The sequence below is a fragment of the Ischnura elegans genome, chromosome 2 (assembly GCF_921293095.1).
Source record: "Ischnura elegans chromosome 2, ioIscEleg1.1, whole genome shotgun sequence".
Lineage (NCBI taxonomy): Eukaryota > Metazoa > Arthropoda > Insecta > Odonata > Coenagrionidae > Ischnura > Ischnura elegans.
In genome coordinates this window covers 25723647-25749413 of record NC_060247.1, presented here as the reverse complement: position 1 = coordinate 25749413, position 25767 = coordinate 25723647, and the positions used below count along the sequence as shown (strand labels likewise).

The 25767-nt window shown below is 36.2% G+C and overlaps 2 protein-coding genes across 6 annotated transcripts in view; one reads left to right on the top strand and one right to left on the bottom strand.

Moving 5' to 3' along the window:
- LOC124153484 (alpha-actinin, sarcomeric) overlaps positions 1-217 on the bottom strand; it is a 66632-nt gene extending 66415 nt beyond the window's left edge. For 2 of the 3 annotated variants that reach the window (XM_046526677.1, XM_046526676.1), the window contains exon 1: positions 1-217. In XM_046526677.1, coding sequence (XP_046382633.1) covers positions 1-117 — 117 coding nt within the window. In that variant the 5' untranslated portion in view covers positions 118-217. The other variant, XM_046526675.1, reaches the window with a different exon arrangement.
- LOC124153486 (uncharacterized protein C19orf47) lies at positions 182-25767 on the top strand. 3 transcript variants are annotated; one of them, XM_046526678.1, is made up of 10 exons: positions 182-270; positions 410-470; positions 644-840; positions 981-1041; positions 1122-1409; positions 18385-18518; positions 18597-18759; positions 18838-19065; positions 22472-22560; positions 24237-25767. In XM_046526678.1, exons 2-10 carry the CDS (start codon positions 431-433, stop codon positions 24429-24431), a joined length of 1395 nt encoding a protein of 464 aa, XP_046382634.1. In that variant the 5' UTR covers positions 182-270; positions 410-430; the 3' UTR covers positions 24432-25767. The 3 variants fall into 3 exon arrangements, with proteins under 3 accessions (XP_046382634.1, XP_046382635.1, XP_046382636.1); XM_046526679.1 differs by lacking the exon at positions 182-270 and having other exon boundaries at positions 392-470; XM_046526680.1 differs by lacking the exons at positions 182-270; positions 410-470 and adding an exon at positions 477-563.

The following is a 25767-nucleotide window of genomic DNA, read 5'->3' as shown; positions in this document are numbered from 1 at the left end:
TTTCTTTTGCTGTTTCTCCCACGCCGGGTCGAGTAGTCCTTCTCTCTCCCATTCCTCTTCAGGCTGCATGTAGCCGTCACCATACGGCTCCGCGTTATTCATCGCGTTTTGTGTCATCGTAGAACTTTCGTATTGACTCGCTTTAGCCGTATACAACGTCCACAACAGCTATCGAGGCAGGGCGTGACACCACCTCACTCACCGTACGATCCCTCCTATGGCACTCCGTTTCCGAAGCTCCCGTCTCCGTCTTGTCACGTGACCACAGGGGTATGGATAATTAAAATCAATTTTCTTAAACAAAAATATAGCTTATTTCCTTCTTTTGGAAGAGATTTTCAGTGTTTTTTAATTTTTAAATAAAAATTTCGTAATTTTTATAATCTTATTGCAATAATTCTGTTTGAAGTGTTTTCGGATAAGTTGGTAGATGTTGCTGGATTCGCGAAACATGGCGGGCAGTTGTACGGGTGAGTTTTGTCAACATTACAATGTTGTGTAATTGTTCTCACCGCTTTTCGGCGGATAGTCATTAGTGATTGTAACAGTAGCTGCTATGGCTGGTAAAATATTTTGTGAATATGTATTTTACTCCGTGCTTTTAAACTGTGTTTTCAATAATTCAAGGTATTCTGTTTTTCAGGTGCCTGGATCAAGTTTTTTAACGATGCAGGAATTCCATCAGATGTGGCGGCAACGTACGCCCTGACTTTCTCTAGTAATCGCATTAGGATGGACATGCTGCTTGACCTAACGAAGGAAATTTTAAGGGATATGGGCATCACTTTAATGGGAGACGTTATAGCCATTTTGAAGCATGCCAAGCAAGTCCATGAACAAGTAAGCGTTTTCATTATTGTGGTATCGAGTGTAGCACTCTGACTATCACTTATTCATATGCTTATTGTGGAGGAATTATTTGTGAGATATTTAAAATTGTTGATCCTTTTCTGTAAGCATGTTGTTCATTACTTTTGTAGAAGGCGCGCGATACAATTTTACTTGTACCCCCGGAAGTACCTGCAGCAAAGAAACCCACCGGTGAGACTTATTGAATGTTCTAGGATTTTTTAAAATTGTTGTTAAGTTTAAGTTACTTATGCAGATATTCTTGGCAGTAGCAGTGGAGCAGGTGGTAAAAAATTCGCCAGACATCCAGAAGCCGGTAACAGCCAAGTTATCCCCAAGTTTAGCTAAAAGATTAGGTCCTTTGTCATCTGGAAAGCAAGCTGTGAAAATGAAAACCCCTCCTGTGGATGTGGTGAAAAAAGATGAGAAAACTGTCGCTGCCCCTCCACCTGTGAAAAAACCCCGAAGAGTTCTGCCGGAGCATGAAGGAAAGTACAAAGTAATCATGCCCTCCGGCAGTACTCCAAGAACCAAAAGGATATTAGAGGAGCAAGCTTTACGTAAGTATGATAACGTTTTAAAATGATTAATAATGACTTTAAGCTTCCTGATCTCATCCAACCGCATTCTATTGAGATTGTTTATGATTCTCAGAAGAGTCGCGCAGTGTCATCAAACAGTTGGTGCGCTGAAGCATGTGGATTAATGAATGACTGCATGCTAGTATTGGGGACGCGTTATTGCTCTTGGCAGTTATCTTTTTTTGTAGTTTAATTTTAATTGAAATCAATAGTGATGCTTCGTTTAACTGAATATAATAATTTATTTATTTTACGGGAGTAAACCCAATTTACAAATATTAATTGTAAGAAAAGTAATACATCTACGGTTACAATTATTGTGCAATAAAGGTAGCATATCATATACAATTTACATCAAGTTGGTAGGTAGTGTATTGACAGCGAATAGGTTAACATATTTCGTTTAAATGAGTCAAATGAATCATAAAATATGTCAGCATCAGTCACATATGATGCACTGTTAAATAACCTCATTGCCCTGGTGACAAAATCATTATAAACAATATTTTTTTACAAAATTTAACAAAGAAAGTGTTGCAATTTCTTGTTGAGGTAAATAAGCAATTAAAACTAATATCATTTAGACAAGTGCAACATACCACATTATGGGATAGTTCATATAGTAACAACAGATCATTAAGTTTCCTTCTGACCAGTAAAGGTTCCATATCTAATATTTGAAGAGTTTCTATATATGATAGGTGTATTGAGTATGAAATCCAGCATAGAAATTTACTATTCTTAAAAATCTGTTCTGTACTATCTCAATTTTATTTATTTGTAATAAGGATACCAGATAACACTGCTATATTCAACAGTAGGACGTACCAGTGCTGAGTACAAGACTTTTAGCAAATAAATGTTTTTTGTGTCACTGAGCAGCCTACTTATAAATACTAGCATACGTAATGACTTTGAAACAATATGCTCAATATGAGCATTGAAAGACAGAGCTTGGTCAAATTAAACACCCAGGTCTTTCACAGTTGAGACTCTTGGAATGGCTTCTTTATCAATAATATATCTAAAATTATGACAAAGTTTCCTCCAAGTGAAGGATATAACACTGCACTTGTTTACATTCAGAGTCATAAGATTTGATTTGCACCATCCATAAATCCTAGAAATGCAACCGTTCAGTATTAAAATGTCCTCATTGTTGCAAATGGTATTATAGATCTTAATGTCATCTGCATACATCATATGGAGAATGGAATAAATAATACTACTAATATCATTTATAAATATCAGATAAAGAATGGGACCTAGATGTGACCCCTGAGGGACACCAGTGGTGACATTAAGTTCTTTGGAGGTAGCATCCTCCACTTTTACCATTTGTTTTCGAAACAACTGGTAACTCTTTATCCAATGCCGCATAGGACCATGTATGGCAATGAGGCTCAATTTATGAAGCAGCAAGTCAAAATTCACCTTATCAAAGGCTTTGGCAAAGTCTGTATAAATTACATCAACTTGCTTATTCTCATTGAAGAAGTTATTTATAAAAGTATTAAAAACAGCTAAGTTAGTGGTGGTAGACATTCCTTTTCTGAAACCATGTTGTTCGGTAACCAGTATGTGCTTCAGCATTGGAGAAAAAGAATTAAGGACTAACTTCTCCATGATTTTAGCAAGTACAGATTGGATGGTAATAGGTCTGTAGTTAGTTACATCACATTTATCCCCTGATTTAAATATGGGTATCACATAACTAGGTTTTAAAATATCTGGAAAAACACCATGTGAGAAAAATTTACTAATTAATATAAACGGGGTATGCCAACACCGATGCACAGTTTTTTAATATTATAGCAGGGCCATTATCAGGACCACATCCTACATCTGTGCTTAGGCTTTTTAATACATTTTCAATTTCCTTAACAGATACTGATAAGGAGCTAAAATTAATATAAGTGGACAGAGTATGATCATAAAGCATTTTAGGACTAGAGATAAGAGTACACAGATGAAAAATGTGATGCAAGTAAATTAGCTATACTATAGGAATCTTCACCATTTACATCATGCAAGGACATGTTTTTTGGCTGATTGTGCTCATTGCGTAGTCTCTTCACATGCTTCCAAAAACAATTCACATTACTTGGAAGGCATTGAGCAATATCATTCATTTAATCATCAGAACACTCTTTAGCTAATCTTTTGCATTTTGCTCTACATTGTGAAAATTTTTGATGAATTATATCAGAGTTTGTCTCTTTGTATAAAGCATGTAGCCTTCTCTTATTTTTTATCACAGAAATAAGCGTCACTGAGTACCACTTAGGGTAAGTGGATTTATTTGGGCAAAATCTCTTAGGAGTAGCAGTATCAATTGCTTTATATACAATTTCATAGAAACAGGAGAAAGCATCATTTACAGTAGTATTGGACAAAATACTCGACCAATTAATAGTTTGAAGTTGTAAATTTAGCTCATCAAAGTTACATTTGCTGTAATTATATTTTAACAAGGGCTCAGTGGTTAGGTATTGATTGTGTTCAAACGTAAGAATAAAGTTAAGGGCAGGATGATAACTATCTATAGGAACCAGTGGATGAGGGTCCGCGAGTGGAATGAGCATTTCATTATTGGAAAAAGCAAGGTCTAAAATTTTGTTATGTCGATTGGGGATTGTATTTACTTGGTAAAGATATAAAACATGAGACATTTGCAACTCAACTGTGTTCATTAAGGACTTTGCACTTACTACATTATTAGCACCACTAGTAAAGTCAGGTATATTGTAATCGCCAAGAATTAAGATATCAGAAAAAATTTTGCTCAACACTATATTTTTCAACACTGGTTCAGTGCTGTGCATAAGTGTCTTGTTTGGGGGGTAAATAGACACAACCAATCAAGATTTTTGCTGTACCAATGGAGATGGAAACCATCAGTTGTTCAACGTCATCAGTCATTAGGCTAATTTCTTTTACAGCAAAATTTGAGTGTACTGCAATTAGTACACCACCACCTCTCTTCTTGGCACTAGTACCTGGATTTCTGATGCACCTGAAGACGATGTAGTTGTCAAACCCAAGTGCAGACGATAGAATATCCGAAGATAACCACGTTTCAACTAAAACAATAACATCAAAAGAGACTGGTGTGCACTGAAGTGTTTTGAGTTTCGTCTTTAGGCCACGAACATTTTGGTAATAAACTGAGAGGTTATTTATTTTTACAAGTTTTTTGGATGCATCTCTCTCCCTACTATCTTTGAAATACCATGAACATATTTGATCATTAGATTAACTTCACCTTTTTCACCTTTTACAGTTCATATTTCAAAGCAATACAGTAATCCCATTCCTTTTTTGTTCGGTCCTTGTTGATCATTATGTCTTTTCAAAGCAGGAGAGGTATTTTTTGCCTTAATGCAGTCAAAGAAAAGTTGGAAGGCATCCTTCTCGCTGTCAAAAGTGATTTTTATAGGTTTAACACGATCTGACTGATTCGTTCGACTCGGGACACCAATTCGAGATACGTGAATTGACTCGCACGACACATAGGAGATCTCTTGAAATAAAGATTTCACATTTTAAGGTCACTGATCAATCCTGAACTCTCCTTCATGCCAAATATGATGAGATTTTTCGCCTTTGACTCATGTTCACGAACTTCAGCAACGACGGTCTCCAAGAAAGACATTATCCACTGATCCGTTGCATGTAGGCGTCACGCATAATTTTAACTCTTCAATGTCCTTTTTTAATCAAAAAATCAGCGATTTTAACTGACTGATGATGCCAAAGCAGGAGCCACGTGAATCAGAAGATTCAGCTTGTGACGACGTATTCGGGTTGCATTTGCAGCAAAACCACTCCAGCTCTGTATCAGCAATGAGAGCTTTAAATGAACTATCCTTCAACTTCGAACACTTTTTATGAACCTTTTCATTGCACTTATTGCAAATAATGCGTTGGCTATTCGGATTTACCTTGCCAGAGCACACACCACACATGTCATTTGCCGCCCTCTTGTTTATGGTACTTATTTTCCGAAGCCCGGTTTATATTTATACAGAATACGAAAATTATTAAACACGGATGTCATACAGAAATTCTCGTATGGTGTAGTACAATTTTTCGAGTGAAACACTTCAGGATCATTCCTTCTACATTCCATTTCCTTGCCTTCCTAACTTTCTTAGGTCTTTTAAATCTTTCGTTGCATTTCATGAGCGCTAGGTTGTGGTCTGAATCTGCATCCACTGAAGGGAAGCTGCGCAAGTTTTTCGCACTATTCCTAAACTTGTCTTACCATAATGTAGTCTATTTGATATCTTTCCACATCCGCTGGACTTTTCCGTGTGTACCTTTGCCCTTTATGATGATTGAACCACGTGTTTGTGGTGAATAATTTGTTTCTCCTGCAAAATTCTGCTGCTTTCTCTCCCCTGTCATTCCGTATTCCTAGTCCAAAATCTCCTATTTTGTGTCAATCCCTCCATTCCCTGACTGAGGCATTCCAGTCCCTCATCACTACCAGATACCTGGGGTGTCTCTAATTATTTCCTCGAGCTATTCATACACTTCATCTACTTCTTTCTCCCTATGATTGCAGGGAAAACTATTGTCAATCACCTCGGTGCAATATTGTCAATCCGCTGTGCAACTAGCTTAGCCAAAAATTACAATTTACAAGTGTAAAATATCCATTCCCCTTCACTTCTACTGGTCTATTATCACCACAATATGACTATAAGGACAGTTTAATATTCACAGCAGTATGACGGATGATCATAAAACTCCGATGGCAATCAAGATGTAATAGGGTAGTTTCCTTCATAAAAGAAAACGAAAGGCATTGATTACGATTTGTTACCCACCATTAGTGTATTCATAATATGCAAAGTATTTGGTTTTAGAAATACCGGTTTAGACGAATGGCAAGGGTCAATTTTATCCTCATTTGAAAAAGGCCAGATTGGCGCCCATGCGATGCCACTCCACGTGACGTCACAGGGACCTAGTTTCTGCACGAGAGGATAGGAGTTTTACATCGTCTGAGGTTACCAATGCATGCATGAGGCACAGAATTTGATAAGGTATTAATAATCCTTATTTAAGCCAAGTGCTACCAGCGAGCATGGTACCCAGCTACCTGCTAGCATCCTGTGTCGTATCAGCGCTCAGAGCCTCGCCCCAAGGTCACCTCACTTGCGGCAGCAGGAAGCAGAACGACGTCACGCGGAGTTTTTCCTGGCATTCATACTTACCCGTCGCGTTTTCACGCGCTTGAAAATTTTCACTTCATTTAATCGCGAAAAATAGAAATCGTCATACAAAAATCTAAAAGCGTGAAATACGTCCTCTAGGAGTAATAATCTTTCGATTTAGGCAATTAAAAAATAATGGGAAACCACCCTATTGTTGCTTTTTCATTGTATAAATCAGAGGCAATATAAGGAATAGAATACTTGATTATATACGTACATTAGGGTGGTCCTTATTTTTAAAGTTTTCGAATATCTTTTGGGACGCCCCCCAGTTTTGTTCCATTTGTTGAGAAAATGAATCATGAAAATTATTTTTGCAATCGGATGCCGGGAAAACGTGCCGCATCATGCAAGTTTTGAAATTTTGGTATTTTTGGGTGTTTTTGGGACATAAGTGAAGATAATGTCACTCTTGGATTATTCTATCACTTTTTTGGCTTCTACAACAACTTGTTAGACGTTTGCAGAGTATAACCTCAAATTTATTTCATTTCTGCCCTTTCGTTCCCGATATATCGCATCGAGAGTGAGCGTGCGCCACCCGAGTCCGCCACTGTGGGTGGCACGCAGTTTGCATACTTTCAACTTTTGTTGCTCATTCTCACTCACCGTAAAAGCATGAAATTCTTTAGATAAACTTTAAACTTGGTCGATATATCCTTCAATGTTATATTTATCACTGTCAATTTATTATTAATTTTATAAATCTCTTCCACCAATTTAACTCCTCTTTCAGTAGTATCATGAAACGTCTCAACTTGAAAATTTCTTTCATATATGGCCAGTCAATTGCACGAAGTAGTTATGAAATTTTTATGCCAATTTTTTGTGGTTTTGTTATGGGGAATGTTCCCTTAGATCTTAACCCTTAAACTGCTCTCATCGTCTATAAGCGATCACCTTAGCAGACTGCTCCCATCGTTTATTGACGATTTGAACTATGCTTTTGCTCTCCGAGTCCATAGGTGCTTAGGAGTTCTTCCTTTGACAAGTAGATGTCATGAGGATGATCATTGTATGATTGAAGACCTGAGGATCTTACTAAAGAAGTTTGATCCTCAGGAGAAAGGAATACATAAGTTGTATGCTTTTTATTAAGTAGACCCTGTGGAGTTGATTGGAAGAAGAGCTGGTCTTGCTAGAAACTAGGTTCACAGCCTTGGTAATAAATGGCTACATGTGTTGAAAACCTCCCAGTTTATTCTGTACTTAACCTTCTTAACCCATTTATGCCTAGTGTTCCATTTTTGGAACACCTGCTGTGACTTTCTAATTTAATAACTACGACTCATTATATACAAATATGCCACGGTTTTTCTTTCTCTACCTCTTTATAAAGATATATTGCATTATGGGGCGGAAAGATTTAGTCAGTTTTGCCAACCCATCGCAGCCAGTGTGTTGAGAAATATCGGTCTTTTTTTTCAAGGCAGTTTTTCTATGACCATCTCTAATGTTATATTAATAACTATTTGCCATTACGTGCAAATGTTGTAAATTTTTCCCTGCATGTTCAGTAATAGTTAACCTACAGTGCTTATTGAAGACATTTTTGAATCAGCGTATTTTGATTTAGTTATAAGCTTTTATTTAACAGTGTTCCATTTTTGGAACACTAGGCAAATCCACTACTATTATGCGTGCATACATGCGCACTGAAAAATTCACTTTAATTTGAAATCAAGTAAGTAATTAGGCGTTTAACAATTAATTATCTTCCCGGTTCATTGCTGCGCGCTTCTGATCATCACATTCATGGTTCTTCTGACGAGAAGTTTTACCTTTTTCTGATACCGGATGGTGATACAACTGAAAATGGCGGTGCATCGGCTTCCGCTTCGCCTCAACTTCTTATTACTCAAAGAAAAAACGTAACCAAAGTTGTGCGCAAATGAAAGAAAGCCTATCCGACTGCCCAGCCAGTAGAAGGTAGAGTTTCAGAAGAACAAATCACGAAAATGAAAACCCCTACAGAATATTTAGAACTCTTTCTGGACATTGAAGTGAACCTTGAACTGGCTGTCGGTGTTTTTTGGGAATAATTTTCCTGAGTGGTTACGTCTCTGTTCCGAGAAGAAGTATGCTTTGGGAGCAAAGACCAGATTCGCGTAATTCTCTAGTTAGTGGTGCAATGAGACGTGACCGATTTGAAACAATATTTTCAAATTTGCATTTTGCTGACAACTCTAACGTGAACCACACGGACAAGTTTTCCAAGTTGCGGCCTAACTGAGCGTCTGAATGACAGATGTATGAAATTTGTGCCAAATGAAATATACTTCATCAGCTTTGATGAGGCCATGATTCCCTATTTCGGTCGTGATGGGTGCAAACAGCTCATTCGGGGTAAGCCTATTCGGTTTGGGTATATATAAATTCTGGTGCGTCTAGGCTACATTTGCTGGTTTCAGCCTTATCAAGGAAAAAACCGAACACTCAATACTAATAATATGGTGTAAGTGCTTCAATTGTTTTGCAATTCATTGAGGTACTCACAACGCAGCATCCCGGTAAATACCATTTTGTGTTCGACAACTTGTTTACAAACATTGCACTCCTTGATAAACTTCATTCTATGGTCCACCAAGCAACTGGCATAGCGAGAAAAGATCGCGTAGACAAACCTCCTTTGCTATCTGATGTTACTCTAAATAAAAAATGTTGGGGCACATTCGATTACCGAATTGATGGGAAAGACAATATTGTTTGTAGATGAAATGATAAAAGTGTTGTAACTGTTGCATCTTCTGGTGCCGGTGTCAATCCTTTGTAACAGTCAGTCATTATTCTCAAAAGCAGATAGAAGAAGAAAGATACAAGTTACTCAGCCAAATTCGATCAAGGTCTATAATCAGTATATGGGAGGAGTGGGCCGAGCTGATGAAAATATTGACAAGTTTCAAGCATCAAACAGTGGAAAGAAATGGTATTTGAGCCCTCCGGTTATTCTGCTTTGAGCTGGCTTTACAAAATGCTTGGTAATTGCATAAAGACGATAAGAAGCCATTGGATCTTCTTGAGTTTCGTCGCCGTTTGACCTGTCAATATATAGAGACATACAGTAATTCTATTGAGCCTGGTGGGAAAGACAGACCGTGAAATCATGAAATCTATGAATCGTAAACTAGACTCACGTCATGACCTCATGAATCATCGGAATGTAACGCAGGGAAAGCAAACTCGCTGTGTCCAAAGCAACAAAAATACCACTTTTCAATGTAAAAACTGCAATGTTTCCTTCCATGTTAAGTGTTAACCTGGATATCATTCTTAATAGTGAGTTAATAAAAGTCTGAATCAAATTTTTTACATGCTATCAATGAGTACGTCATAGTAGTGGATTTGCCTAGCGTTCCATTTTTGGAACACCTCGTAATTAATAATTGGCAAGAGATACATTATTTTTTCTTTCGGATATTGTTTTCATACGTATTTTTATCGACAAAATGTAAAAATCAGGGTAAAATTCGCATTTTTCAAACCTTCGGCATAAATGGGTTAAAGTACTACAGATCTCACTTCGCTATACACAGTGCTGTAGAAAAAAGTTAGGCGGTACTCACCAAAATTTGCCAACAGCTTAACATGTTTTATGCATCCGGCCGCGATTGAAATGTGAAACTCTTATATTAGTTCCAAGTTGTGCCACGAGATAACTCTGAACAAGTAGGTAGTCATTTCTGATTTTCTTTCTGAAATCCATTGGAAATTTTACAGTAGGCTCTTTTTTACTGATTTAAAAGGTAGTTTAAACGGTTGGCTTGTAATGAGTTTGGATTTTAGGGGGTATGCCGTACCAGCCCAGCAACAGCACTGGTTATATATATCAAGTATGTCTGATCAAATACTGGCCTTTATTTTGGTGTGCTTTTCCTCTATTGGATGGCAAATTACATTTATGTCCTTGACATGGTGTGTATTACATGCCTATATTAAAATTGTCAGAATTCTTCATGTTAAACTTTATTTCCTGATTTCCAGAGTGTCCAGTGTCCTTAATTTTGGGGTAAAATTCATATTATTAAAATGAAGTAGAGATAGGTAGGTTCTAGTACCCGGTTCTCGATTCTACCGGTTCTTGGCCTGTGGAACTGGTATCGCGAACCGATCGCCTAAAGTTGGTACTTTGGAACCAGCTCAAAATAGTCATGAGGATTTGAACTTGGTGGCCAAAGCCAAAATGGTCTACAGCGTATTAAAGGCTGAAAAGTGAAAAAAAAAAGATTTGAAAACGCACGTATTACTTTCAGACTGCATGGCATCCACGTTTTTTTCTTTTGAGAGTTGCTGGCTAACACGTGCATTTAAGGGTTCGCCAGTTTGTCACACTCGCCAACATTGTAACATTTCTGCCGCAGCCGCTTTCGAACGAGCCGACTTTTTGCCTGCCGCCGTCCCTGGCACGGCGCTGTTCTTTCAACCATTGGTCTCCATGGATGTCTTCAAATGAGTCGAATTGTGCCGTTGATGGCATATTGCCCATTTCAATCCGGCCCGGCAATCCGTCTAGGGTGTTAAATACACTCAATGCTACATCGAGAACACTTTCAGATGGAACGACTTTTTGCTGGCCACCATTCACGTGAAATTCAGGCGGCTTTCAGATGAGACGACTCTGCAACGCCGTGTGCCATGCCGTGAACTGTGGCCGGCGGAGAATCGTTTAGTGTGAAAGTGGTCCTACGATTGAGTCATGTTCATACTATATAGTAATTCTTCGACATACGAGCAAGATACGTTGTTCGTAAGTTAAAATAAACTTACGTAGTGAGTTTATTAACTTACGTAAGTAGAAGACTCCAAAATATTGCCAAGATATCTCATTACTTATTGCCTATTTTCAATCGTACTCCGTATGGTGACCATCACCTCTGCAGAAAATAAACTGTTTACACTGCTCATGATCAGTATTAATTTGTTGGTGTTGGAAAAGTAATGTTTAAATTTGAATGTTACAAAATGATTTTATATTTATAAGTTTTCAATAATATGGTATTTTAGAAAGGAATTGAAAAATTTATTGCTTGTTTCAGTGTTCTATAGAGTGCCTAAAGTTTAATTTAGGATCATTCATAGGAGAGAGAATATTTGTCTCAGGCTCCCTTCTTTAAAGAGCTATAAAGGACATGTAAAAGGGAAAGTAAACTTTTATTCATAGTGTAAACAGGACCCAAACAGCATTCCTCCTGGCCCACTGACTTAATAGTCCTGATTTCATACTCATGAATTGATTGAAATTGATCAGTCTTCCTGCTTCTGTATGACTAACAGAAATTAGAGGCTGCTAAATGTTGGAATGCTGAAGCCATTTAAATCTACTACTACTTTTTGACGAGATTAATTAAGAATAATGGTGTAAGTCAATCACAGTTTGGGTGCTTGCTCCTGCCACAATACTGGTACAATAAACAACTCTGAAGTTGTTGACAGGGTTTTTTGCTTCTTGTATTTTCTTATGTCAATACTTGAAAGAATGTGGATAATAACTGCTGTATGATACAGAAAAGAATGTTATTGATTATTTTTACTTTAGCATAGTTTAAAAAATGTACTTCTGAAAATTCAATCCTGGAAGCACAATGTCATCAATTTAAGCATTATTGTCAGCATACCATATTATAGGACTTATCTCTGTATGTGGCAACCAAAATGAATACTACACTATTTGTGTTATAGGTAGAGGTCTGTGAAAGTGGTTTTATTTTTTGCTAAAATTTGTTTTAAAACCATGTGAATTTGGTGTTATAGAATATCTTGGTGGTGTTTTTATAACGCTAAAATTTTTTCACGTTTATAGGCATTTATTTTATGGTACACATTTCATGAATACTAATACTTTTATTAAGCATTTTACATAACATTTAAAACAATTTCGATTGTACAAAATTTCTGATAAAACTAAATGAAGGAAATAATTCAATTTATATCGGCTCAAGTTATATGAATGGTTCAAGAATGTAGTCTTGGCGAATACGATTGGCAAATGGCAAATCCCCAATACCTTATATGTGTATACTTCGAGAGCCATTCCAGAATTTTTGGGATTGTCAAGTTTCTTGACAATGAGTAAAGCCTTTAAAAATGCTTCAGCAGTAGCAACAACAAGCTCCTCCTTCGCTTTCTTTGACTGAGTGATTGTCTGTTCAAATGGTAGCTGTCGTTTTGCGGGTCCCCTTTCTTTCGCACGTTTATGTGTTATCGCTACTGATGTGCTTTAACAATGTGTCACATCTTTCAAATTTAAATCTTTTTTCGCAAACTTTGCACAGTAATACTTTGTCTTTCACATAAAATCCTTCTGAGCTGAATTCACTTGCCCTGGTATGAGCGGTATCACTAGCTTTTGGAATTTTAAAATTCCTTTCCTTCATTCGATATTTAAAGATGAAACCTCAATGAAAAAACTGTCCAACCGCAAAACACAACCACTCATGATGGTGTTTTCAAACTGACAATGAGTGCTGGGTAGTTACGGTATAACCATAGTACTGAATAACTTACAAATTGGCCGAAATGTTTCATGTCGTGGGTTCCCTTTCGATACCCCTCATCCAGGTGTTGAGGGAAGGTAGGAGAGCAGCTAGATACAACAAAATCGCTTAGTTTTGATTACAGCTGTTGCCAATCGGTCAGGAAATGCAGCGAAAGAAGCTTACATAACTCAAAATAATGGGATTCAAAGAAACATGAAAAATTATATCCTATTTATCAATCCTGAAGCATGTAGAATGAGGCTTTCTCACCTGAAGAATTAGATATTAGATTTGGCCAATGTCGAAATGATTTTTTTTGCATTGAAGCTGAGTGGAGAGCCGAATATCCGACGATCCATCCGCGAATAAGGAGAACCCCCTCTCCTCCTATCCTTTCTGTTCCTTCCTTCCCTTCCCCCAACTGCTAGTGCTTCGTGTCTTCAAATAACCATATGTCCGCTGTGGAGAATCCCATAATTTTCATTTCTATTTTCTAATCCTTAATTTCCTGTTATTCTTCCATCCTGGATTTTGCTGACGGCAGCATTGCAATCGTCTAAAACAAGCTTATTTTCACCCCTTACCTGTTTGATTATGTATGTGATATCATTGTAGACATCTTCAATTTCTACATCTTCATAGTCTGTCATAGGTATGTAGAGCTGTACCACTACAGTACATATAAACTATTTTAGTCTCTAACTATACCATAACTATCCTTCTATCCTTTCATTGTACTTTAGGAAGCTTTATACACACATTCCAAAGGTCTTTCTGAGCATTATCCCAACTCCAGCATTAAGGGATCCTGCATGCATAATCCTATAGCTTTCACTCCAAAAGTCGCCCCCTTTAGGCCACTTTATTTTGCTGGTTCCTAGATCATCAGATTCAAATGTTGCATTTCCACCGTTAGGTTTTCTAGCTTACAACAGGTCTCACTTGACATGTTCCTATTTTCATAACTTTATCACAGTTGACTGATGTACCCTCCTATTATTATCCTATTCAAAACCTTTTAACCTATTCAGAATCGAGACTCTCATTGAAAACTCAATTACACATCAAAGTATTTTTTATAAACCAAAATTGGAGAGGATTTAGTGCTCAAATAAAAAATATCCCACTTCTATGAAATGTCATAATACCTTCCCAAGGTCTCCTGATTACTCTTGAGAAGTTCATCTTGTTGTGTAATTACGTGGTATCTTCTAGTAAAGTTACTTTGTGGTCCACTCAAAAGATTAAAAGGCCCAAGAGAACCTGTTTTTGTTTGTTATTTTATTTTCTGGAAGGTATGCCTTGAAGGCTCCTGACATATCACCTTTGTGTGTCTGGCTGCCTTGTTAAATCCCCATTGACACACCCTCGTGGGCATTTATGGCAGTTAGTTTTGCCCGTAGGAACTTAGTTTTCTGCAGACTATTTTGGCTATCTTAGTTGCACATGTGTATCTCATCATCATGTTTTGCTATCTTAGGAGTGTGGAAATCTTTTCTGTTTTACAGTAAAACCTCTATGTAGTGAACCTCTTTACATCAAAAACCTCCATACATCATACCACCCCTACGGTCCCGTCGGATTTACATGTAAATTTATAGGCAAACCTCTATGTAGTGAACCTCTTTATATTGTAAAACCTCCACTCATCATACCAAGGAGATACCCCCGAGACGGCCTAACTACCTCCGCAAATTGTACCGAGACAACAAGAGACCATTAATGCAGCCCCGATCACGTACGTGGAATGACATTTTCAGCAATAAATGTTTCACTCTTTTTTTCTTATATACCTTATTAAGCTGTAATTTTCACGTTAATCATTAGTTCTGGCCATTTTGTTAAATATGAGAGTATACCTAACAGTAAATAAGAAAAAAGGTATTCAACTATCCTAATCATTTTAAGTGACTGTTGAATTGAGAGAGATCACATCATTTTCTCTCGAATCATGGTAAAAATCATGCAATAGCGATCACTTTCTTTAATTATTAAATAATAAATGCATGTTCACTGATGCATGCATGTGTGTTTAAACACATAAATATAATGGTTTAAAAGACAGTAGTGCCTTTCATTTCCAAAGGATATGAAAAAATTGTGCCTATCACTAAAACCTCGCTATAGTGAACCTCCATACATCAAATTGCCTAAATTTTGGTCCCCTCCATTACGATGTAAAGAGGTTTTACTGTATAATCATAATGTGCCTAGGGCTTTATCCCTAGTTGTTTGGAAAGTCTCATGTCAATTGAAGTCATTACTATTGAGGTCTTGAGGTGGCGGCATTTACCCTTGTCTAGAATGTAACGTCTGGCACTGAAAAGACATGGTGAATGAGTGTCATTGTGCTTGCTTTCTGTTTTGGGTAGTGGTGGGATCAGATGCGAAGTGAAAATATGTGTGGGTATATGTAGTGGTTCATAACCAGTTAAGGAAGGCAGTTGTTTTCGTGTCTCTATTCTAAATGGAACCCTTGGATTGATGCCATTCACAAATCAAGGTGCACTTCTATATGTGTTATATACATCAATTCTTTGTTCATATACATTCAGTGTTGGTAGAAGTGCAGAGAAACAGTAACTGGGCTCAATTACAGTTACTTCATAAAAAAAGTATTCAATTACAAGAACAAATTAGTGATTTTAAAAATTAGTCAGTAAAATTACAATCACTGTTTGTAAGATTTAATTTGTGAATAAACAAGGGAAGTAGGTTTCCACTTTGGGTGCTTAACTCAGTGCTGCTCCCAATGCATTTACTGTCATGTTTTATAACTCATATTGAAGCTCAAAGATTCATCTTTCCCCAGTGTATTTCTATGCATACTATCTACTGAGAAATGCATAGAATATAATGCAGAAATCACAGATATTCTACCCATTTTTTGTAATTTTGCATTTCCTTTCGCTTTTTCAACTTTATTTCATGTCTAACAAATGCATTTGTTAGACATGAAATCAAGTTGAAAAAGCGCATGCGCTTTCCCTTTTAAATCACAAGTTCTTTGGAGAGATACATTGTTTTTTTAGAAATAATGTCTATTTTTACACCAGCTTTAACTTCAACCTATATGATAATAAGTTATGTCAAGAATATTTTTTTCATGGAAATATGCAATTTACATACACACACTGAAATTCTACCATTTTCCTTGTTCACTAGGTCCTCAGAAGACCGTCCGTGTAGACCTTGTGCAAAACTTTTCACTCGAACAAGAACCACTTTTATGCACTTGTATTTTCCTACACTACTCATGTATCTTGTGGCAGGTGCGATGCCAGCAATTTGTATCAAAGAGGGGAAAGGGCTAAGTCTAATATTTCAAGAACTCAATGACTGAATTTACCCCATTGAGATTGAAAAATGCCCCCAAAATTTCAACAGAGTGGATGGTGTTAAACTCAGCCAGACGTGGAAAACGATTTTTCAAAAGAGAAAACGGCGAATATGTTACCAACAAGGTTATTCGCTAGATAAGAAGAGTCCGCTCGCCGCTCAAGGACAGGGGTGAGAGTTCTGCTGACGTCAGCTCCGCCCTCCTCCCCCACTACTCCGGTGGATGGGGGAGGTTGGACGAGTGTTTTAATTGACAACCAATTCCGTAATTTCATTCATCGCCTGATAATGCGTCCTGTAACGGTCGCGAAAGCTTGCACGACAAAGCGCAACACGCAGCTGCACCCGGAAGCCGTTAGCAACAATGAATTTAACCCAGTTGGCACACATGTAAAAATATCGGGAAGGGGGGAGAATGATGCCTATCTTGTGTGTTTCCGAAGCAGCGTTTCCATCTTGAACTTGGGGGTACACAACTTGGAATTCTTCCCTGTTCAAGCTTGTATACCTGCCAGCAAAGCTACCTGAAAGTTATTCAAGTTTACATGGGAGTGAGTAGGGTAATCATCAATAGGGTAGTCTCCTTCATCAAAGAAAATGAAAGGCATTGATTGCGATTCGTTACCCAACATTAGTTTATTCATAATGTACAAATTATTTGGTTTTAGAAATCCCAGTTTAGACGAATGTTAATGGTCAATTTTAACCTCATTTGAAAAAGGCCAGATTGGTGGCCATGCGATGGCACTCCATGTGACGTCACTGGGACCTAGATTCTATATGAGTAGATAGGAGTTTTACATTGTCTGAGATTACCAATGCATGCATGAGGCATAGAGCTCAGGGAAACATCTCTTAATAATCACCTATTAAAACTGCCTATGGTCGGAAAGTTTCCTTCGTTGGATAGGGTATTAATAATCCTTATTTAAGCCAAGTGCTACATGCTAACAGCCTGCATCGCAGCGGCACACATATCCTCACCCTAAGGTCACCTCACACAGTGGCAGCAGGAGCCAGAATGATGTCACACAGGCTTTTCCCAGCATTCATACTCAGCCGTCGTGTTTTTGCACGCTTGAAAATTTTCATTTTTCATTTAATGGCGGAAAATAGATATCGTCATTTAAAAATCTAAAAGCATGAAATGCATACTCCAGGAGTTATAATCTTTTGATTCAGGCAATAAAAAAATAATAGGAAACCACCCTATTACGAGCAAATAATAAGTAAAACTAAAGTAACTATTCCTCTTTCATTGTATGGAGTAAATTGTAGGTAAAAGTTTCATTTCGTAAAAAGTAATCATTAAAAGTATAAAGTACTACAAAAATAATCATTACTAGTAATCCGATTACTTTTACTCAATTTCTTACCAACACTGTATTTTACATAAATGAAAGAATATGTATCAGGAGCATTCAAAACATGCCAATAAGAATACCAGAGAGCAACAAAAAGCAAGCAGTTACAGACCTTGGAAATCATGAAGCATACTTATGTTTCCAAAACATTCCTTCATTCATCACCAAATAACATAGGAGAGAACCTTAAAGACCAGCTCTTCAAGGTACATAGTTCTTTCTATGTTGAAGTATGGTGGTTTAGCCCTTATTTTTTGTCAAAGTGCTGTATGTTTGTCATTTAGAAACATACTACAGCAAGGGCAAACATCACCTCCTTCCAAGAATTTTAATGGCAAAAGATATTATGCATAAATATTTTTAGGTTTGCCAAGAAATATGCAATTGTTAAGTCTGAAGTAAATCTCGGTCATCTAGAAAAAACGGAAGATGGAAAGTGAATGCATCTCATCGATGCAAAAAATTATTTTTGTATAGCATAGATTATTTTTCAAAGTATGATTGCCTTTTGAATATTTATGGAATACCTATCCCTGTATCACACATATTTCAGAGGTTCCATCGAAAAAGAGAACTGTGTTTGAAAGACTGGGGGATGGAAATGTAACCAGTACAACAGGAGCAGAAGAGCCGAAATTTACGGTGACATGTGGGGAGTCTATAATCAAGTCAGAATTATCTGACAAGGTACATTTCACTAATTGATTTTGCTAATTATTTATTTATGCGTCTTCCACCTAGATACTCATGCTACTCATCTTTTAGGTAATGTCTGTGTTTAATCGTTTGGGAGACAAGTCCCAGGTGTCTTCATCATCTTTCACTGAAATGATGGATGAGGGAAGTGAAGAACCACTGGAATATGTTGGTGTCCTTAAAAAATCAGCTGTTCGAAAGACATCAGGTGTTAGTGATAAGAGAGTAGTGGGTAAGTTCCTTGAATTTCTTTTACCTACTGGGTTTATCTGTGAGGGAATGGCGTGAAGGGACACTTCTTTTATTTCAGCGTTGTATGAAGAAGAAGTGTCAAGTCCCTCGCCAGTTGGTACTATGAGGGCTGATAACATTAAAATAGGAAAGAAAGGAGTAGTTAACCGTTTGGGGCAGCAAAAGAAACTTGGAATTTCAAACGGGATACAGGAAGCTCATGATTCACCATCCAATCCATCAGTGGTCACAAAAAAGAAGGTCATCCTGAAGAAAGGAACAAAGTCTAATTCTGCGGGAATACTGAGTAAGTTTCCAAATGTCTTTCATTATGCGAGAAGATTATCTTCACGTATAATAAATGGAGCTCTGAGTGATGATTTTTTTTTCATCAAAAATATTGTTTCCATGAAAAATAGCTTTACAAGCATTCATGTGCTACCTGGGTATCTTACTTTTTCCTCAGGAAGTTTAATCAAGGTCGAAATGGAAGCCTTTCTGTGCAGACCTCTTTAAAATTCACCCAAAGTGCATTTTGGTACATCAGAGTTCCATAAATTATTTTGCACTTATTTGTTTGCCCTTAGGAATTTAGGCATCATAAATTGACCTGAGAAAATATTATTGGATATGGGGTTGAATCTGTGACCAGTTTACAGGCCACAATTCTGCTCAGATTCCTTAGTGGCTGTTGTAATATTTTGGGAAATATATCTATCTATATGTTTTGCATCAGTCCATTGAGAATGGGAGTTCAATGAAATTTGAATGCATCCTTGAAGCAACTCATTTTATCTTATCCTGATATCCTGACTAATTCAATGAGGCTTAGCTTTACTTAGCTACATGTGTAAAAGTGGGCAATTTATGTGAAAATCATCTCAAGAGTTAATACAGATTTTTAATTATCAAACCAGTGCCAAGGAATAAGTCTGTAAAAAAGAATAAATAAGTAGTAAGGTCTACACAGTTGTTTATTCATTTATGTAAAGAGGTAATTGAAGCCAATTTTCCTATTATTAGTTCCATAGGAATATCCTCCTGCGGCACCAATTCTGCTTCTCAAAGAAGGGTAGTTTCCAATACTCCTTTTCTTGTCTCTGGCCACACATCGCAAAGACTTCATATGTGCTTGAGCAACTTGCTCAACGGGAAATGTTGCTTCGTGATTGCAAATTTATCATTCTACTTCAATTTATGTTGGATTTATTTGTCATGTCGTGTGGATCTACTACATATTTGCCCCAGTTTTCACTCTTGCCTTTTATCTTGTGTATTAAAAGCCTACCACTGCAATGGAGAGGGTCTTTGACGCTAACCTAATGAAATTTCTAATAGTTCAACATAATGCATGATAATCTCAAATTAAACTCCAGAAAATACTACAGTATCATATTACTCACAAAAAGCAGAAATAAGAAAAATTGACACCCGGGAGTATTGCCATGTTGATAAATAGAAGTACAAGTGGTAAACAGTAAACACGGATAAATTTGCAAGTCTTACAACACAACAGAGAAACCAGTGGCACATGCATACTAAATGAGTACTAGCAAATAGTTGGAACCTATATTAATCGAAATAGAATTAGTGTCAAATAATGCAACGTAATGTGTGACTCCTTTCACTAGACTTCAAACTGTACGTTAACACCAATCCCAGAATTTTATCCACAATTTACTGTCAGGTGAACCTCGTTTTGGAAATCCCTACGATGTAGAGGTGTCGGTAAAAGGATACGTAAACTCTTGCCCAATTCCTAACTTTAAAAAGCTGCATTGCCATTAATAAAAGCATATAAAGCAATGACAGCAAAATTATGATAAAAAACCTGTAATGATCCGTTTTGAGACAAAAAATTGTCCAGGCTCTCTGCCAATAATGTCAGTAGAATCCTGGAATCAGCCAGAATAAAATTAACGTTTTGTTTTACCATGATGAAAAACTTGGGCCTTTTTACACGAACGCAATGTGTTTCAGGCTTCTTCAAGCATTACTTTCGCGAAATTCATGAGGTTCACACGGCGTTTTGCGGCATGGGCGTGGCTGAAACTCCTAGCGGACTTTTAAAGCTACTTATCTGGTTTAAAAATAGAATTTGAGCACTGAAAATTGGCCTTTATGTTTTTCATTCATCTTTTTTATTTAAAGTATCAAAAACCATTATTTAATTTTGAGTGTTCCCTCCTAGTACATGTTGGAAACATAATCTGAGTTGAGTTCAATTTCAACAAGGGATCACACAAGAGTTTTTATTTGCTTTAAAGCAAATTTGCTCTAAATAGAGTGGGGCTTGTGAAGCTTAAAGGTCTTTCTGCAACACCCTCTAAATAATGCTTATGTATCATCATCGTGGAGAATTGTGGATCATCGTGGAGTGCAATTGATGTAGACAAATATGCAACTGCCATAACTTTCTTCAATATCATCTTTGACCATGATGATATCACAACTTTTTCCTGTGTCATGAGCTGTGCCATTAATCATAAAATCAGTGGCACAACTTAATGTTTAGCTGTCTATTCGATGAAAGTTGGTAAAGTTGCTGCTTGCAAATCCTCATAATTACCTTTTTTGTGTGGGTTCTATAATCTACTGATTATTTCCAAGCCCTTTCTCGCTTACTTCCTGGATATATTTCAGTGTTTCTTTTAGAAAATGAGGCAAAGCCACCTCTTCTGTTTATTTTAGATATTTATAATAAAAAAACTATGCAATCACAGATTGTAGTTATATCTTATGGATTTCACTGAAGATATCTTGTTATTGGAGATGATCTCGAATTTCTATTGGGATCTGGTCTTCTGCTGCTGATGTTTAAACTTACTGTTTGAAATCATATATAAAGGCAAGAAAATGCAACCCAGCATCATTGCCCTTAAGACGACGGCAGAGTTAACCATTGAAAGTCGGCAGTGGAAGACCTGGCCCAGTTGGAAACCCGAGAAGTATTACCTAATCTTAAGAGTTCGCCAGAAAAGAACTAAATCCTGTGCCGTGAAATTTGTCCATAATTTCCTTGTTTTTTACTTTGAGGGATTGATTAATGATATGTATAATTTACAGTAGTTCCTAGTTCTGATTTTCGAAGTTTGTAACTATAGTCGGCTGGAAGTGATTTATAAAAAGATAGCAAATATATATGTTGCGAGGCGTCTTAATGCTAGAACTATGACTATGCTGAATTAGGCTGGCATATTCTTTTCAAGGGTACATAAATAATCTATGTATTACCTCACTTTGATTAAAATATGTCATATTCACTAATGAATGCAAAATAGTTGCAGATAAGTATTCTCATTATTTTGTAATTTTAAATGAGGGTAATGGGTGGACATTTTGGTTTCCTCTACTGTGCTAATGGCTTGTTTGCCATAAGGTGTGATATGTAGTGATTTTCCTTGATTCATCGTTTCTGGACTACTAATTTTTACCTTTTTAACATTCTTACTGTAAGGAAAAGTTTCAGCTACTCATATTTTTATCATGTTATGAGAAATTTTGAATATTCATTCCACTCATTTTGAAAGTTTGTTTTATCATAAAAAACAGACCATAAGTAAGTCCATTCTAGTGGTCGGCACTTTGTTATATGTTTCTCTCTGTACCAATATTTGTGTTCTTTCAAATTAAGTTAAGTTGTTCAAGATAAGTAGATTCTTTTATAAAGTCGATCTTGTGATTTTTCTAATCCTTTGACCTTATATTGGTAGGCAACCCCATCAATGCTGTCAAATTAAATGTCAAGCAAAGACTTGGCAAGTCAGGAGGAGAGCCTACCTCAGCTATGAAGACTAAAAAGGTGGGTGCTGTACGTAAAGCTCAAATAAAAAAACTGTCACGCTGAAAGAAATTTTGGTCAGTGATGGTTTGACTGACAATATTAGTAATGCATAATTATTTGTATAATTTTGGACAAATTTTGATTTAAAAAATATACATTTGGCTTAACATTTTGTAACAAATTTAATGATGTGCCTAAAAGAGTTCAAATTAACAGAACTTATACATATTTTGTTTGTTTTTATTGGACAACTGCTCTGTAGGTAAAGTGTTTTCAATCCATTCATTAATTTCTTTGAATGATATGCAATTGTATTTTTTACCACCTACCTCTGTGATTTTGGCTATTAATGTGTAACAAATGTTCAGAAAATATGTTCAAGAACTGAAATTTAATCCAGGATAAGAATACTTGCTGTACTTGCCATGCTGGTAATGCAATTTTTAAGCTGTGTAATGGTGAAATCTCTTCGTGAGAGCTTTGGTTTTTGTATCAGATATGATTAAGGGTTTATTTGTATTTCATATTAGGATTTAAAAAACAGACATTTTATGTATATATTGAAATGCTCAAATTTGTTTAATTCTACTGTTTTTACAATTTCAATCAATATGTATTGTTTGAATTTTCTTTTTGTAATAAAATTTGAAGTCAAGTTCCTTACGTTGGTTTGCTTAGTTTTGAATATTTTCCTTGATTTATTTTTTATTGTTTATTATTTTTCCATACTTATATGATGTCATAATTGAGTTTGACATCAGAGTATGTTCTTTGGAATTTAAAATTGAGTGAAATGTGTGTATACCTCTGTTTTGGTTGATGCTATGTAACAGGAGCTATTTTCTTATATTGTAAAATGCATTGAAATTCCACTTAAAGAATTACTTCTCATTAAACCATGAATATAAATTAGTTACTTTTTTATTAATTGTAGTTCATAACAATCAAGGACTAAGAGGGATTCAATCAATGCTAATTGGTATAGTACGCACCATGAATTGAAATGCATTATGAGGAGATCGGTCGGCATTTATCTGTAATATGCAGCTAGATCTGTGAATTATAAATGGAGCTATTTTTTAAGTAGACACTTATAAGGGGCTTATTTGTGGCATTGCTCTGTTATTGACTATCACTTGTAGATTTTTTCTGAAGTAGGTACAATCTGAGAAACCTGCCGCGTTGTTCGAATGCTATCTTAGTGAGTTATCTGATGCACTTCAGAATTTTAAAGGCATATTACATAACATTTCTTAATAATGAGACCTAGTAGAGATGATTTCAAATGCATAAAACTTGCAAATAAGGAATAGGTGTGTTTGCATGAGTGACTAGATGATTTATCAGAGATGATGTGATTTTTGTCTTCTGCTCCAGAGGTATTAAATGATAGAGAAATTTAAAATAACATGTCGACCAATTTTTCACACTCATGTAAGCTCCTGTAGGCATCTTCATTTGTCAACTCCCTGTTCGTTGCATTCCATTTTGATGATGCATGAACTATTGAGTTTCAGAAAAATACTTGTGCTATATTTATTGAAGATCATTGCATGCTAGGTTAAGTGTGGTATTTAATGCGAATGTTAAACAGCTGCTTTACTTATTTCCCATTATTTTTATTGAATATCTGTGAATATTTTATTATAGCACATGGGAGTAATAATTTTATTTTTCCATTTGATGCTCTATAGGTTATGTTGAAAAAGTCACCAATAGTTCCTGGAATATCAGAAGCTGATGGTGGAGTGAAAGGTCTTGAGCAGAGAGTGACTTTTGCAAGTTCTTCGGTACTACCTAAACCACGTCACACTCCGGTGACATTTTCCAGAAAACCAACCGGTTCTATAACTCTCAGGACAGGAGTTTTTAGTCGTCTTGGAACTTAATTTTAAGCATTATATTTCAGAGTTTTAAGTTAATTTTTTCATCAAAATTATTTTTGTATAGTGTTGAATTATGTGACATTGATATGACATCGCATCTCATTTTGGGAATAATGCCATTGGTCAAACTTTTATTTTATCAGTGAAACAGCTATCCAAGCAATTGTGAAAAACTTCGTGGAATGAAATGAATTGCTTTTCTGATGAATTTTCACATCAGCATTACACTGAACAAAGGCACCCAAATAACATAAAAATGAATTGCATTATGTGCTTATGAGTGACAGTAATAGACAGAATGCCTCGTTGGTATGGGTAGTTATGAAAGTTATTTTACATCTCTCACATCTTATTATTTCATGTAGAATGAATGTTTGTCTGTGCACTCCACTCATCTCTTTTTCTTTTAAGTTTGTTAATTAATTATTATAACCATTGTGGCTGGTCATGCATTTAAGTAATGATAAATTCAATCCACTAATACTACCAGGGACCGGAATTAAGATCTGTACCATTACGTGAACAGTCATGACAAAATAATTTTATTTCTGAAAAATTTTCAATAATGGAAGTATAATATTTGTGTTATAATTTATTTGTATTCTGTTGCTGAGAGCTGATTTAGGATGAGAACTGATGCCTTTTGTTAAAATTTTCTACTTCCAAAATGTGGTTCATTTGCTTTTGTGTCCTTTGGCTTCAGAAATCAAATAAGGTGGTAATAAGTGGAGAATCTTCAAAGTGCTGACACATTTCCTCAACTGCATTTCAAAAGAAAGTTATTCATCATAATGCATAAAAATATTTGACATGAATCATTTTTTTTATGAAAGGTTTTTGATTTTGTAATTGCATTTCATCTTTCGTGTTGACAGCATCTTCAGGCAAATACTGTTAACTTTTTCACCTCAGTTAGGCACTGTTTATCTCTCCTGATTTCATTGTCAGTTATTTTATCATCTCAGGTTGCATTACATCTAGGGTTATTTTCTCTCCTTTTATTTTCAGGGTAGTCATGAAGTCATTTAATGAATTTGTGACTATAGTTGACAGGTAGTAGCTCTTTTTGGATCACTTCTTTATTGAATTCTGTATTTATATATTTTCCCTTTGTATTGAAAAACTTGTGCTTCTTATAAATTATGACTTTTAAGATTTCACTGTAGCTTAGTAATAAGGACTTATTTCATGCAGCAAAGCTCTATGTATTAAGTCCTTGATAATAAGCTGCTTGTAAAAAAGTATGTACTCATCCACATCAGAACGAAATTCCCTTTCACAGTCCCAGTTGGAAAATGTCCCGCATGATCAATACATTCAATATATTTAATCAAATTTG

Excerpts from the sequence above, each read along its gene's own strand:
- LOC124153486 (XM_046526678.1), top strand. The coding sequence starts at position 431 with ATGTTGCTGGATTCGCGAAACATGGCGGGCAGTTGTACGG. Across the intron at positions 841-980 it reads CCAAGCAAGTCCATGAACAA|AAGGCGCGCGATACAATTTT; the intron begins GTAAGCGTTTTC and ends TTACTTTTGTAG. Across the intron at positions 22,561-24,236 it reads CAGCTATGAAGACTAAAAAG|GTTATGTTGAAAAAGTCACC; the intron begins GTGGGTGCTGTA and ends GATGCTCTATAG.